This window comes from Bactrocera dorsalis, chromosome 6 (assembly GCF_023373825.1).
Source record: "Bactrocera dorsalis isolate Fly_Bdor chromosome 6, ASM2337382v1, whole genome shotgun sequence".
Taxonomy (NCBI): Eukaryota; Metazoa; Arthropoda; class Insecta; order Diptera; family Tephritidae; genus Bactrocera; species Bactrocera dorsalis.
In genome coordinates this window covers 4271305-4287948 of record NC_064308.1, presented here as the reverse complement: position 1 = coordinate 4287948, position 16644 = coordinate 4271305, and the positions used below count along the sequence as shown (strand labels likewise).

Here is a 16644-nt window from a genome sequence, read left to right as displayed (position 1 = left end):
CCAGAAAACGTTCTCTTTAGTATGATGACTGACAAACGGATGGAAGTCAGAAAGTTGGCCCTTGATCGTCTTCTGGCAGCCAGAGAAGCAGAGTCTGACACTGTAAGTGGAAGGGTTAGATGTAATAAAGTGCCAAAGTTGAATTTCAAAGCTAATAATTATTGCGATATGATTAACTGGAAGACTATTACCTTGACTGTTCCACCAGTTCTTTGTTCAGTTTCTAACGAAGAACTCATAAAAGAGCTGTCGGATGACACTGCAGAGGTATGGAAATTTAGTGAATTCCCCTCTCACACCGTGGGAGTCGGGAGAACCATCAAATTGGTGACAGAGGCATCTTCTAAAGTTATTGGCCCCCAATCTCGTGATCGTTTTATGCGCTGTACACTGAAATCTAGGCAGCAAGTGCCAAAGTTTAGTACAAAATCTGATTTTATCAATAAATTTGACACAGATTCAGACTAAAACAAGCCTGACATATGGTTAGTTGGTTGGGTTGGGCTTGGGAGGAACCCGAAGAGCAGCCACCTCCACGCGATGGGTTCTGGGTGACCAATACAGGTTAGCTGAGAGCTGCAACAATTTTCACCTTGCGCTGTGGCGCGCCGTGTTTTCGCTCGTATCTCGGGAACGGTTCGTCCTACAGTCATGATCACATATTCAGTAGCAAATGACGTGACAAATAACTTTTGTTTTATACATTTTACCATCAGATGCGTATTTCAGGCGCTAGGTAGACAATTTCACGATTTTAGGCGAATTTCCGAAATTTCAAGGCCGGAATTGGGGTTGAAGATGCAATCCGATCTCAAAACAAAAAGTTGCATTGGAATCAGGAAGTGCTAAGGCAACTTTTCCGCACTATTAGAAATCCCGAATCGAAAAAAGTTCGGAATCGACCCACCCTAGTCTGTAATAAGAATGTACATATATTTCTGAGCATAATTTTCATTTAATGCTCAGCTCTGTTCACGCGCAGCTGTTAAAATTTCTCCTGCCGAGCAGGCAGAACGTATATCATAGAGAAGGTGTACGGCGCGGAGATCGTTAAAATATTTTTGGCTAACTCGGTCGAAATGGACAGACAAATTATAAGCATGTTTCACCACGAAAATAACAGAATTGAGCATTTTCAGTGTTAAATGAGAAAAATAATGCTAATTCCAATGTAAACAATTTTATGCCTACAGATTTGTTTATTTCCTATGCGCAACCGACTCGGCATATAATTTATATATGATTTGTATATATTTGGTCTTAAAGCATATACTAAGTACACAAGTGTGTACATAGTTATATTAAAATTTACCTATTTTACGATGAATTCCATAAAAACTTTGCAAATATGTATATAACTCAATAAGATTTGTATTACTACCTAAGTATGCATTTTGTATACTTGCGTTTGATACGACATATATTTACATACAGTGGCGGACAAAAGTCTACATACACCCCCTGTTTTCTTCGATGTGAGAGTACAAATATTCTAATATTTATTATAATAGCAATTAACTAAAAAAAATCCATTATTTAACATAAAACAACAAATTTATGGAAGAAAAACTCAAAAATTGCTTTGACAAAAGTCTACATACAGTTCAAATCTCATACTTTGTACATTGTTATATTAACAGTAAGGTAACGTTAGCCTTTTTCTTTTATTTCAATATGTTTATTGTTTGATATTTATTGAATTTAGTTGTGGTTTAAACACTTCAATAGCTATAATGGCTCCGCGAAATGAAATATCAATTGATGTAAGAAATTTGGTGATAAAAGAAAGAAAAGAAAAAAAATCATATGGTGAAATTTCTAAAATTTTAAACTTGAGTCGAGCAACAGTGCAGACAATTCTAAAAAACTTTAAAAATAATGGTTCCAACGAAAATAAACCGCGCAGTGGACCCCCAAAAAAACAATCTCGTAGATACGTCAGCCTGATTCTCAACGAAGTAGACCAAAATCCAAAAGTAAATGCTCCAAATATAGCCGAACGCATAGCAAGTACGTCACAAGTGAGTATCCAACCAAGAACAATAAAAAAAAAACTCTAAACGATAACGGATTCCACAGTAGAACACCACGGAAGAAACCTTTTATTTCTGAAAAAACCGGAAACTTCGTTTAAAGTTCGCCAAAAAACACAAAGAAAAGGAAATGGATTTTTGGAAAAAAGTTTAATTTACAGATGATTCTAAATTCTCTCTTTTTGGTAGTGATGAAAGGGCTAAAATTTGATGGAAAACTAACACCACGCTTGAACCGAAGATTTTAGTATCAATTGTGAAGCTCGGTGGCGGCAGCGTAATGGTTTGGGGAGCTGTTGCGGCCTCTGGAGTTAGAAAGTTGGACTTTATTGAAGATGAAATGGACGGTTATAAGTATAAGTCTCTGTTGGAACATAATTTGAAGCCTTTGGTGGATAATTTAGGGCTCGGTGCCGGTTGGATATTACAACAAGATAACGATCCGATACATGCGGCGCAAATTGTTAAGGACTGGTTGCTTTATTATACTCCAAGGCAATTAAATACACCACCTCAAAGTCCAAATATGGATATTATTGAACATATCTGGGAGATTTTGGAGCGTAGAATTAGAAAGAACCAAATTTCTAGCTCTGCTATACTCTAAGAGCGCATATTGGGACCTTGGAACAGCAATACATTTGCAGCGTTGACAAATTTAGCAGAATCAATGCCACGGCGTCTTCAAGCAGTTATAGATACCAATGGGGACCCAACTAAATACAAAAACGTCTTAGTTAACTAGCATTTTTTACAGTTTTTCGCACTGAACTAAGATATTTTTGTACTGTATGCAGACTTTTGTCAACACTATATTTGAGTTTTTATTCCATAAATTTGTAGTTTTATATTAATTAATGGATTTTTTAAGTTTGTTGTTATTAGACAGAAGATTAGAATAAAACTGTATCAACACATTTTTCTAAAAAGTTTTTGTACTCTCAAATCGAAGAAAACAGGGAGTGTATGTAGATTTTTGTCCGCCACTGTATATACATAAATATGTATAGTTTATATTTGCTTTGTTCATTAATCGTTTCGATATCATGTTAAAAGACCAAGCGGTCACACATTTGCCCATATATGTATATGTATGTAATTATATGTGCATGTAAACAAATATAAAAGAACCAGACGCATAATGTTTGTAAATTTGTCTACATGCAACACATGTATGTAAATATGTACACTCAATGCTTCATGCGAAATTTCCGTTGACACGGACAACTAAAGATGAGCGATATTGCGATTTTTAAATCACTGTGATTTTATATTGCTGTTGCGATCGCAACTAAGTCGACGTTCAAACGGAGACCTTTTGTTGTTGTTGTTGTAGCGGCCGATTCTGCCGATTTGACAGTGTTTGGCCGAATACAAGTCCGGGTCCCGTCCAATTACGTACACCCGACTGTCGTGGGAACGACTGAACCTTATGTCGTTATTGGCGGCAAATTCTCTTTTGGTTCCTGTAACTCGAGTCAAGTTTTTCCGCCTTTCTTTTCACTACATTTTCGCAAATGTTGGAGCGGTTCGGCTACCTGAAACTTTGAGTTTATTGCATAGTTCATTTGTATGTATTTGTATATTTTCAAAGAAAAACTAATAAACTCCATAATCCATCAGAATGTTTTGAATACCCGCTAATAATATTTTCCAGACCAAATTAATAACGGGAGTTTCCTAATCTTTGGGAAAATATTAAAAACCGGTAATTTTTTTATTCCATATTTTTTCTGAAATTAATTAATTACAGTTCTTGTTTTAAATTAAATATGTAATGGGGTTTCGTCCATAGCTGAGGTAAGCTCAGCCGCTCCAGGGTCAGACTTGGGACCCACGAACCCTTAGCAAAAAGAGACGAGTTTTATCCTCGTAAAGTTGTATCCACACTAGACCTGTCCTTAAAATTCAAAATGTATTCTATGTTTACAGAATGGGTTATTTTTTTCCTTTTTAAGTAAAAATGTTAAACAAAAAATTTGGGGACAATCGGATGATGGGAAGACGGCGCGGAAACGTTTTAAAATTAAGAATTTCCTTCCTATAGGAAAAAACAAGTTTTATGTATTCAAGTATCAATTTTTCTTTTAGTGTATTATTTTTCTCCAATTTTTTGCATTATATTAACTTAAAACTACTATTTAAAGGAAATATTTTTATTCATATCAATTTATTTAATACATCTAGAAATATTAAAACTTAAAATAATTCTGATTTTTTATAGGACTTATATTTTTTTTTTGTGTTCTTCAACAACTTTAAGGAGGAACTGTTTTTCTTCTTCTTTATTTGTAAGAAAAGTATTGAAATCCTTTATAAATTTAATACCTCTTTCCGCTGTATCATTAGTAACAAGCAATTTGTGGTATATTGTGCGACCATTTTGGAATTCCTCGTTTGTTTCCCAAGACTGTGGATCCAAATAAAGGGTGATTTTTTAAGAGCTTGATAACTTTTTTTTAAAAAAAAAAACGCATAAAATTTGCAAAATCTCATCGGTTCTTTATTTGAAACGTTAGATTGGTTCATGACATTTACTTTTTGAAGATAATTTCATTTAAATGTTGACCGCGGCTGCGTCTTAGGTGGTCCATTCGGAAAGTCCAATTTTGGGCAACTTTTTCGAGCATTTCGGCCGGAATAGCCCGAATTTCTTCGGAAATGTTGTCTTCCAAAGCTGGAATAGTTGCTGGCTTATTTCTGTAGACTTTAGACTTGACGTAGCCCCACAAAAAATAGTCTAAAGGCGTTAAATCGCATGATCTTGGTGGCCAACTTACGGGTCCATTTCTTGAGATGAATTGTTGTCCGAAGTTTTCCCTCAAAATGGCCATAGAATCGCGAGCTGTGTGGCATGTAGCGCCATCTTGTTGAAACCACATGTCAACCAAGTTCAGTTCTTCCATTTTTGGCAACAAAAAGTTTGTTAGCATCGAACGATAGCGATCGCCATTCACCGTAACGTTGCGTCCAACAGCATCTTTGAAAAAATACGGTCCAATGATTCCACCAGCGTACAAACCACACCAAACAGTGCATTTTTCGGGATGCATGGGCAGTTCTTGAACGGCTTCTGGTTGCTCTTCACCCCAAATGCGGCAATTTTGCTTATTTACGTAGCCATTCAACCAGAAATGAGCCTCATCGCTGAACAAAATTTGTCGATAAAAAAGCGGATTTTCACATTTCGAACCGAACACTGATTTTGGTAATAAAATTCAATGATTTGCAAGCGTTGCTCGTTAGTAAGTCTATTCATGATGAAATGTCAAAGCATACTGAGCATCTTTCTCTTTGACACCATGTCTGAAATCCCACGTGATCTGTCAAATACTAATGCATGAAAATCCTAACCTCAAAAAAATCACCCGTTACAAAAAGTTGGTTGACAACTTGTACTTCATAAAAAATGTTAAAGTTCTTTTGGATACAAATCCGCTTAAATCCGAATTGCCTAAGTCACTGAATTTTTTTATTTTGCGATTGTTTTGTAGTTTAATAGTTGGCTCTTCTGATTTTAAATTTTTTACCATTTTTTTCTTAACATCTACAGAAACATTGAAATCAAAGAAAGCCATTGCGACGTTTTCCTCTGACAAATACCACATGTGTTGTTGCATTTTTCTCAGCAATTCCGAAGAAATACTTGGGTCCACTTTTTCATAATTAATACATTCTTTTACAAAGTTTAAATCATGCAGGGGAGAGGTAATTGCATTAGAGCATTTGTACCAAGCTTTTATATATAAACGCACTAAAAAAACGCAAATCTGACTTAAGCCTTTTAATTCAGCTTTACTCAAGTGAAATTGATCACGAAAAAGAAATATTTTCAAGGAATATATTCCCTTTGTCATCCAACGTGCATGACTTGTAACTCCGGGTGTTTTAAATTTACCACCTTTGTCACCAAGAAATGTAAGTACTAGACGTAAAAATTCGTAGTCAGCACGAACAAAAGTTGTTTGTAATTGTGAATGACAAAATTGTTTTATGTCATTGCAGATGCCATCACTTATATGAGATTTTATATCTTCACAGTCGAGCCCACTCTTAAATGATGAAGTGTCAATATTTGGCCAGGCTTTGGCAAATCTCTCGAAAATTGAGACTTCTGGTGCTTGAGTCACTTTGAAATGCAGGTCGAATACACTACGTAAGTATATTTCTAGAATGTGGTGACGGCATGGTAACGTCAACAAATTTCTTCCTAACATGCGTTGCAATTGAGCGCATGCTCCATTCATTGGACCAGTATTAGTGGACGTGGTGTCCAAAGACATGCCTTCTACGCGATCTAAAATATTCCATTTACTAAGTGTATCAAAAACGGCTGTAGCTATATTTTCACCAGTGGCAGATATAAGTTTTGGAGCGCCTAAAAATTTGGATTCGCCATTATAACTAACAAGCACTGCAATTAGCTCAACTTTTATTTTTCCAATTAGATCTGGCAATACTTTACCATCCCAGTGGACGACCATTGCTTGTTTATCACTTAGCTAGAATAGAATATTATTAGTATTTAAATAACCTATACGTATATTTTCAATCATGGTATACTTTGTCAATAAAACTCTCTTGAATCCTCTGTGTTTCTTTTCTGCGATGCTCTTCCCTCAGTCTATGGAGAGTAGAACGATTGACTACCAAGTCGCTAGTGCAATGACCCAATGCTTCTGCAGTCGCCATCAGAATGTGCATCGCCTTTCCATCGCTTACTTTGGCGCTATCAAGTGCTGAAAGCAATCGCGGTGTAATAAAATGTTTTCTTCCCCTGTTAATACAAGTTGAAGCAGTTTGTTTTGTATTTTTTTCACATTGGTTTCCGCTATTTCAGGCTCACTGTCACCAATATCTTCTTCATAGTCCATACCAAAATCGTCGTTGAGTTCGACTACACAATATCATTTTAAAATTGACCATTACCACTATAAATAAAATTAATTTCATTTGATAAACTTACGATTCACTTCCGACATTTGTTGATGTTTCCTTTTTCTAGACATTTCTTTCTCAATGCGGTGATCTGCTCTGTTTTGACGCCGATACAATACCATGTCAGCACCGGCCCTGCTACCAGGGCGACCTTTTTGCCTTTGTAGAATCAAAAATTCCTTGTCTTCGCTAATACGCATGTTTTGTAAGGCATCTCTATGAGCAATGTCAAACAAATTATCCAATTCTGCAGAAAAGTCTTCAACAATTTTTTCTGAGCATCAGATCTCTTATTTGGTACGGTTTTTTGAATCTTCTGCCATAATTTGTACAGAGATTCTAATTTATCGACACACCTAGCAACATCTTTTGTCGGAATTCGAGCTTGCTGCCAAAATATTAATACAGCATTTATTGTTAATTTTGCACTTTCTCTCAATTGCCGATACACAAATCTAATGTTATAAAATAGTAATTGCAGTACTTGTTTGTTCGATGGTAGTTTAGCACCTGTTATCTGATGAGAAATTCTTCCAATTAGTTCAATATTCACAACTTGTTTAGAACGTTGTCGTGTTTGTATATGTAATGTACTCGCAGTTGCTGGTAATTCACTCATTTTTTTTTTTTATTAAATAATCACAATTTCGCACAAATTAACACAAATTAACACATCTGATTTCAAATGCCAAACAAACGAGAGTGACAATTATTTAAAAAAGAACACAGTCCATTTACTGTTTTATTTCGCTGCCCAAAAATGCCGTTAACAAAGTCTGCAGTCGTTCGTTTTTTATTTTTGCAAATATTGCTGGTTCATGTTGCAAAAATAAAGCAATCGACAGTTACGACGATGGTGCGATAAAAAAAATATTATTTACCGTTTTTTCACTCGAAATAAGAACAAAATATTATTAAAATTATTCTTTATATCGTGCTAGTTGAGACATATTAAAGCATACATATTCATTTAATAAATACACTAAAAAAAAAATTGATACTTGAATACATAAAACTTGTTTTTTCCTATAGGAAGGCAATTTTTAATTTTAAAACATTTCCGCGCCGTCTTCCCATCATCCAATTGTCCCCAAATTTTTTTAAAACATTTTTACATAAAAAGGAAAGAAATTAGCCCATTCTGTTAACTTAAAACACTATTTCAAAAATCTCCATATAACGTAGAACACCTCTAATCCACACCCCACCCTTTATGCGGACAGTCAGACCAGCGTGATGTATACAGTGGTGATGAAAGCGAACGAGATTGGCGAGCCAGGCGTTGACGCTTGTTGAAGCCGGCACGGTGATGGAAACGAACGGGATTGATGAGCCAGGCGTTGACGCTTGTTGAAGCTGGCACGGTGATGATTTGTACGACGGTGATTTGTACAACGGTGATTTGTACTGTAGTGATTTGTACGGCGGTGATCTGTACGACGGTGAGTTGTACAACGGTGACTTGCACGTCGGCGATTTGTACGGTAGCTCCCCTCTGGTTGGCAACTGACTCCGCATTATTCATTGCCTCCCCTTGGTACTTATATGCGAGTCGCCTGATAATCGCGTTAGGTTCACTACGGTATGCAAGCAGCGGTACTAACGCTGTTCGAGGCAGCGCAGCTGTGCTGTCGCTGCATCATAGCGCGACTACGGCAGCGTCATTGCGAACACTGGCATCACCTCACGGTGATGCCTTTTCTACGCAATGCCTGCGAATTCCCCCAAAATAGCAGAGCCATTGCGAGCACTGGCATCACCCCGCGGTGATGCCTTTTCTACGCAATGCCTGCGAATTCCCCCAAAATAGCAGAGCCATTGCGAGCACCGCCTGCGAATTACTACCTCCTACTGTAAATAGTAGAGCCATTGCGAACGCTGGCATCACCTTACGGTGATGCCTTTTCAACGCAATGTCTACCCCAAACTACCTACTGCTACTACTACTACTCCACTTACCCCTGCCTATTGCTGCTGGTTGCGACCGTCCTCGCTGGAGAGCTTGAAGAAATGATCGCATTCGGCGTGAAGTGCTTGCTTATATAGCAGCATAGCGCAGCTTTAGTCAGTGTAGTTGGGTGAGTAGTGTGCGTAGCTTTGGTCAGTGCGGTGAGGTGAAGTTTAATACGTGCAGGCTAATTCTGGCATGGTGGAAAGCTCTGCGTTGAGGTCTGGTGAGGGTAAATGATGTACAGTGTTGAAGTAAATCATTGTAATTTGGTGAAAGCCACGTTACAAATAATATTCGGTTAAACGAAATAATTATAAGAGCATCTTAACTCATTTACAACCAAGGAGTTAAAAACTAAATTTTTTTTTAAATTTTCAGTTTTTTATTGATTTATACCATCGCAGAGATGAACAAATTTTTTTTTTATTACATATACGAAAATTTTGCTGTACCCACACGAGTACAATGGTCAAAAGTGTATAAAATATTTATTCTTCTTATTTCTAGGAATACAACTACGCATATGATCAAAAATTTGTGTGCAAATACTTAGCATTGAGTTACGCCACATGCCTAAGCTTGACTGATTTTCTGTACACAAGCGAGTACAATGGTTGTAAATGGGTTAACAAGATAATAAATATATATAAAACAGTAAAAGTAACTCCATTTTTATTAAAATTCATATAATTTATTATATTATTTAGTAAAATTGAAATTTTAATTATATTAAATTAAAATATTCCATAAGTAGTTGAAACTTTTGGTTGTTAAACATGTTTTATATGAAATTTTTGTTTTGCAAATATTGCATTTTGCTTATATTTCATCTACTCCTTCAAACATCTGAAATACTTCACTTCTTTTCCTTGATAAATTTCCTGCCATTATTAAAAATTATAAGAACGTTATTCTCAAAACTTCAAACCGCTATGACGAAAAATAACATATACGCATATATGTATATATACAATACCCTGAAGAAAGCTGCTACTTTTCTGATATTTGCTATTGTGATCGCATGTACTGTACTATTAAAAAATCACAGTTTCACAAATTAATTGTGAGCTGCTATCGCAATTCGCAGGTTCGAACTGCGATCGCAATTCACAGGTTCGAACTGCTATCGCAATCGACAAAAACACAAACAATAATACGTAATGAAAACTCCAACGTAGACAAAATAAAAAGAAAATAACGGGTGATTTTTTTGAGGTTAGGATTTTCATGCATTAGTATTTGACAGATCACGTGGGATTTCAGACATGGTGTCAAAGAGAAAGATGCTCAGTATGCTTTGACATTTCATCATGAATAGACTTACTAACGAGCAACGCTTGCAAATCATTGAATTTTATTACCAAAATCAGTGTTCGGTTCGAAATGTGTTTCGCGCTTTTTTATCGACAAATTTTGTTCAGCGATGAGGCTCATTTCTGGTTGAATGGCTACGTAAATAAGCAAAATTGCCGCATTTGGGGTGAAGAGCAACCAGAAGCCGTTCAAGAACTGCCCATGCATCCCGAAAAATGCACTGTTTGGTGTGGTTTGTACGCTGGTGGAATCATTGGACCGTATTTTTTCAAAGATGCTGTTGGACGCAACGTTACGGTGAATGGCGATCGCTATCGTTCGATGCTAACAAACTTTTTGTTGCCAAAAATGGAAGAACTGAACTTGGTTGACATGTGGTTTCAACAAGATGGCGCTACATGCCACACAGCTCGCGATTCTATGGCCATTTTGAGGGAAAACTTCGGACAACAATTCATCTCAAGAAATGGACCCGTAAGTTGGCCACCAAGATCATGCGATTTAACGCCTTTAGACTATTTTTTGTGGGGCTACGTCAAGTCTAAAGTCTACAGAAATAAGCCAGCAACTATTCCAGCTTTGGAAGACAACATTTCCGAAGAAATTCGGGCTATTCCGGCCGAAATGCTCGAAAAAGTTGCCCAAAATTGGACTTTCCGAATGGACCACCTAAGACGCAGCCGCGGTCAACATTTAAATGAAATTATCTTCAAAAAGTAAATGTCATGAACCAATCTAACGTTTCAAATAAAGAACCGATGAGATTTTGCAAATTTTATGCGTTTTTTTTTTAAAAAAGTTATCAAGCTCTTAAAAAATCACCCTATACTTTAATCAACCCAACAACATTACTGTATAAAACATTTATTTATTTGTTAGTTTGATTTAAATTGAAATGCACTATCACTTCAGCAAACAATCGTAAACAAACAAGTATCAAAACAACACTGAGTTTGAATACCACAATATCCTTATCTTAAAACAAAACAAACCTAAACAAATAATATAATCTGTATCTAAACAAACTATCAACTAAGTAGTAATAAGTAAATATACTAGTTAGTATAAATAGAAGTAAGAACCAAGTAATAAGTTAGTCTTAAGATTCACTTGACAACAGCTTAAGCTTGTTTTTTAATTCAACCTTATTTCATACTCGTATAATTAGCGCAGTCACGGAGTTGTGTTTCTTAAGAAATACAATAAAAGTTTCTTCTTCTTCTTTACTGGCGTAGACACCGCTTACGCGATTATAGCCGAGTCAACATCAGCACGCCAGTCTTTTCTCTTCGCTACGTGGCGCCAATTGGATATTCCAAGAGAAGCCAGGTCCTTCTCCACTAAGTCCTTCCAACAGAGTGGAGGTCTCCCTCTTCCTCTGCTTCCCGCGGCGGGTACTGCGTCGAATACTTTCAGAGCTGGAGTGTTTTCATCCATCCGTACAACATGACCTAGCCAGCGTAGCCGCTGTCTTTTAATTCGCTGAACTATGTCGATGTCGTTGTATATCTCGTACAGCTCATCGTTCCATCGAATGCGATATTCGCCGTGGCCAACGCGCAAAGGACCATAAATCTATCGCAGAACTTTTCTCTCGAAAACTCGCAACGTCGACTCGTCGGTTGTTGTCACCGTCCAAGGCTCTGCACCATATAGCAACGGGAATTATGAGCGACTTATAGAGTTTGGTTTTTGTTCGTCGAGAGAGGACTTTACTTTTCAATTGCCTACTCAGTCCGAGGTAGCACCTGTTGCCAAAAGTTATCCTGCGTTGGATTTCCAGGCTGACATTGTTGGTGGTGTTTACGCTGGTTCCAAGATAGACGAAACTTCAAAGTTATGACTGTCAACAGTGACGTGAGAGCCAAGTCGCGACGACTGTTTGTTTGATGACAGGAGATATTTCGTCTTGCCCTCGTTCACTGCCAGACCCATTTGCGTTGCTTCCTTGTTCAGTCTGGAGAAAGCAGAACAAACGGCGCGGGTGTTGAGACCGATGATATCAATATCATTGGCATACGCCAGCAGCTGTACACTCTTATAAAAGATTGTACCTGCTCGATTCAGTTCTGCAACTCTAATAATTTTTTCCAGCAGCAGATTGAAAAAGTCGCACGATAGGGAGTCGCCTTGTTTGAAACCTTGTTTGGTATCGAACGGCTCGGGAAGGTCCTTCCCGATCCTGACGGAGCTTTTCGTGTTGCTCAACGTCAGTTTACACAGCCGTATTAGTTTTGCGGTGATACCAAATTCAGACATCGCGGCATAAAGGCAGCTCCTTTTCGTGCTGTCTGAAGCAGCTTTGAAATCGGACAGCATCGTGGTGTGTGTCGATTCTCCTTTCACGGGTCTTTTCCAATATTTGGCGCATGGTGAATATCTGGTCGGTTGTTGATTTACCAGGTCTAAAGCCACACTGAAAAGGTCCAATCAGTTTGTTGACGGTGGGCTTTAATATTTCACACAATACGCTCGACAGAACCTTATATGCGATGTTGAGGAAGCTAATCCCACGGTAGTTGGCGCAGATTGTGGGGTCTCCTTTTTTATGGATTGGGCATAGCACACTTAAATTCCAATCGTTGGGCATACTTTCGTCCGACCATATTTTACAAAGAAGCTGATGCATGCTCCTTATCATCTCTTCGCCGCCGTGTTTGAATAGCTCGGCCGGCAATCCATCGGCCCCTGCCGCTTTGTTGTTTTTCAGGCGAGCGATTGCTATTCGATCTTCTTCATGGTCGGGCAATGGAACGTCTGCTCCATCGTCATCCATTGGGGTATCGGGTTCGCCTGCTCCTGGTGTTGTGCGTTCACTGCCATTCAGCAGGCTGGAGAAGTGTTCCCTCCATAATTTAAGTATGCTCTGGGCATTGGTGGCTAGATCACCTTGAGGGGTTCTACAAGAGTATGCTCCGGTCTTGAAACCTTCTGTAAGCCGCCGCATCTTTTCATAGAATTTTCGAGCATTACCCCTGTCGGCCAGCTTATCAAGCTCTTCGTACTCACGCATTTCGGCCTTTTTCTTGTTCTGTCTGCAAATGCGTCTCGCTTCCCTCTTCAATCTCGGTATCTATCCCATCCCGCACGTGTTGTGGTCGATCGTAACGTTGCGAGGTAGGCAGCCTGTTTTCTCTCCGCTGCGACACGGCACTCCTCGTCGTACCAGCTGTTCTTTTGAACTTTTCGAAAACCAATGGTTTCGGTTGCAGCTGTACATAAGGAGTTTGAAATGCCGTCCCACAGTTCCCTTATACCGAGTTGTTGACGAGTGCTCTCAGAGAGCAGGAGTGCAAGCCGAGTAGAATATCGTTCGGCTGTCTGTTGTGATTGCAGCTTCTCGACGTCGAACCTTCCTTGTGTTTGTTGGCGTGCGTTTTTTGTTGCACAGAGGCGGGTGCGAATTTTGGCTGCAACAATATAGTGGTCCGAGTCGATGTTAGAACCTCGGAGCGCATGCACATCTAAAACACTGGAGACGTGTCTTCCGTCTATCACAACATGATCTATCTGGTTGGTGGTTTTTCGATCCGGAGACAGCCAGGTAGCTTGATGTATCTTCTTATGCTGGAATCTAGTACTACAGATAACCATATTTCGGGCCCCGGCGAAGTCGACCAGCCTCAACTTATTTGGGGATGTTTCCTCGTGGAGGCTGAATTTACCGACCGTAGTGCCAAAGATACCTTCTTTGCCCACCCTGGCGTTGAAGTCGCCAAGGACGATTTTGACATCGTGGCGGGCCATCTCTCATAAGTGCGCTCCAAGCACACACAAAAAGCATCTTTGGTTACATCGTCCTTCTCTTTCGTCGGGGCGTGGGCGATAATCAGCGATATGTTGAAGAACCTCGCTTTGATGCGGATTGTGGCTAGACGTTCATTCTCCGGAGTGAATGATAGTACTCGGCGACGGAGTCTCTCTCCCACCACGAATCCAACACCAAACTTGCGCTCCTTTATATGGCCACTGTAGTAAATGTCACAAGGACCTACTCGTCTCTGTCCTTGTCCCGTCCATCGCATTTCTTGGACGGCGGTGATGTCAGCCTTTATCTTTACGAGGACATCTACCAGCTGGGCAGCGGCACCTTCCCAATTAAGGGACCGGATATTCCAGGTGAATGCCCTCAATTCGTAGTCCTTATTTCGTTTTCCATGGTCGTCATCAAAAAGGGGTCTCTCATCCGAGGCTGTTTTTTTCCTTTTCAATGGGGGTGTTTTTTACGTGGCGGGTCCCAAACCCAGCGCACAACCCTATGCAGGGGATGTTTCGCTTTCTCGCTTTAGCTCGCCTTCAAACGGATGTTTTTAGGCTACCCAGAGGATACTTGGTCAAAGACCGGAAGTCGTGAGCTGCTTGAATCATATGGAAAAGAATCGTTTCTGGCCACTCCCAAGTGAATGGCGATCAGAGAACTTTCCTCACTCTCGTGAACTTCTACACATGACTCCATCCTCCTCCACAATAAAAGTTTACCTATCGCGAAAGTGAATAAAATAATAAACTGTTAAGGTGAAATTTAAATAAAATTAAATTAAAATAAAACGTAAAAATAAGTGACATTAAAAACGCAGACGCAGTATTTCAAAGTTGTGAGAAGATATAAAAAAAAAATTTATTTGTACAAATCAATACACGGATAAAATAAAACATGAGCCGCTTCGACGCCAACAGGAACGTTGACGAATGGGATGGACAAAGCAGCAATCAACAACAACAAATGGAACAAATGGCAAATGTCATTAGGCAACAAGAGGAAGCAATTAACAATTCGAGAACGAGATGCAGACACAATCATTATTAAACACGAAGGAGCTGTTACACCAATTTAGACAGCTAAGGTGTTTGGACGAGGGGCATAATATAATGGCGTTTATAAAATTAGTGGAAGCCATCATCAACTTATGTCCACAAAACAACCAACTATTGATAAACCTTGCGATGAAAATAATAGCTAAAGAAAAGATCCTGGGAGATGCAGGGAGATACATACAAGAACTAGGCGACAACCCAACATGGCAAGAAATTAAAACTGAATTAATACAACAAGGAAGACCAAAGACAACATATGGTGACATCTTTAACAAATGCAGAAATATAAAAGTAAGTAAATTAAGAGAATTATATGCTTATTTTGCTTATTTTCAAAAGGCTAAATTTGAGATAAATCAAATCTATTTATTTGATGAGGATAAGCCTTATATTTATAAGCCATATAGGGTAGACAGAGATTTTGTTAGCTTATTAATTGAAAAAATTGATGTACCTATGAGATCACATTTAAATGAAAATTGTTCACTTAGCGATATTATAAATAAATATTCTAAAATTAAAGCTTCAGATGACACTAGAACGATACATATTGCACATAGAAAAAGCTTAAGCAAACAAAATTTTACTATGAATAAAACGCAATATTTTCACACTAATCAAAACACAAATAGGAACAGCTCAGGTACACGAATTAAACCAAATACCAATACATTATATATAACAAAAATTATCAAAACATACAAAATACTAATACACGACAAAATGAACAGTATTCACACAATTTTACGCAAAATTATGGCAGAGGAAATAGTAGCAATAATACCAGATTTTCGCGTAGAAGTACTAATAGCAATAATACCACACTTACACCTGAACCAATGGAAATAGGTGTACTCGAAGACAATGAAGTAAAATTTTTAATAACGCCTCAAGAACAAAACTCCCCATAATGAATATAACGATAGGAAAAACTAAAATTAGTTGCCTTATAGATACAGGATCAACTACAAGCATTTTAAAAGAAGGGATATTATTGGAAAATTATCCCAAAATAAGAATGAAATATCTTATAAAATACAAAACAAAAGTGTAGTAACCACACCATTTCCAAAAGAGTTTGGATGCTTTGGTACCCTTCAGTGGAAACTATTGAACTTTTTAAACACAAAATTTTCAGGTGTAATAGGCCAAAATTTCTTAAAACCTTTAAAACCCAAAAATTAATTGTGCGGAAAACTACGTTGATATTTAAAAAATAAAATTTATTTCGAAGAATTTAATTATTCCCAATACATAGAAAATGTTTGCAATTTGGAATATACTAAACAAAATTATCTAAAAGATTATTCAATTTTTCCCATTTGAATAAAGAAGAACATCAAGCAACCTTAAGGCTGCTCAATGACTTCGAAAACCTTTTCTTTAAATAAGCTATAAATAGATAAATAGATAACTATCATGCAGCAGTGAGGCACAGCATGAAATTATAACAACAAATTGTAAGCCTTTATACTCCAAATTGTATAGATATCCTCAAATTCATGAAGAAGAGATAAAACGCCAAATTGAAGAAATGCTACAACAGAAAATAATTAAAGAAAGCAATTCACCCTCAAATAGTCCCTTATGGAT

The 16644-nt window shown here is 37.9% G+C and overlaps 2 protein-coding genes across 18 annotated transcripts in view; both read right to left on the bottom strand.

The window, feature by feature from the left end:
- LOC125779099 (glutamate receptor ionotropic, kainate 2) overlaps positions 1–16644 on the bottom strand; it is a 2985835-nt gene that overhangs the window by 144457 nt on the left and 2824734 nt on the right. The window contains exon 14 of one of the 15 annotated variants that reach the window (XM_049459582.1): positions 8992–9142. The exons of the other annotated variants lie outside the window; for them this stretch is intronic. Coding sequence (XP_049315539.1) covers positions 9107–9142 — 36 coding nt within the window. The 3' untranslated portion in view covers positions 8992–9106. Of the gene's footprint in view, positions 1–8991; positions 9143–16644 lie in introns of those variants that run through there. 15 annotated transcript variants of the gene reach the window in all.
- The window catches only part of LOC125779129 (uncharacterized), a 530169-nt gene that overhangs the window by 405153 nt on the left and 108372 nt on the right, over positions 1–16644 (bottom strand). The window lies entirely within an intron of this gene.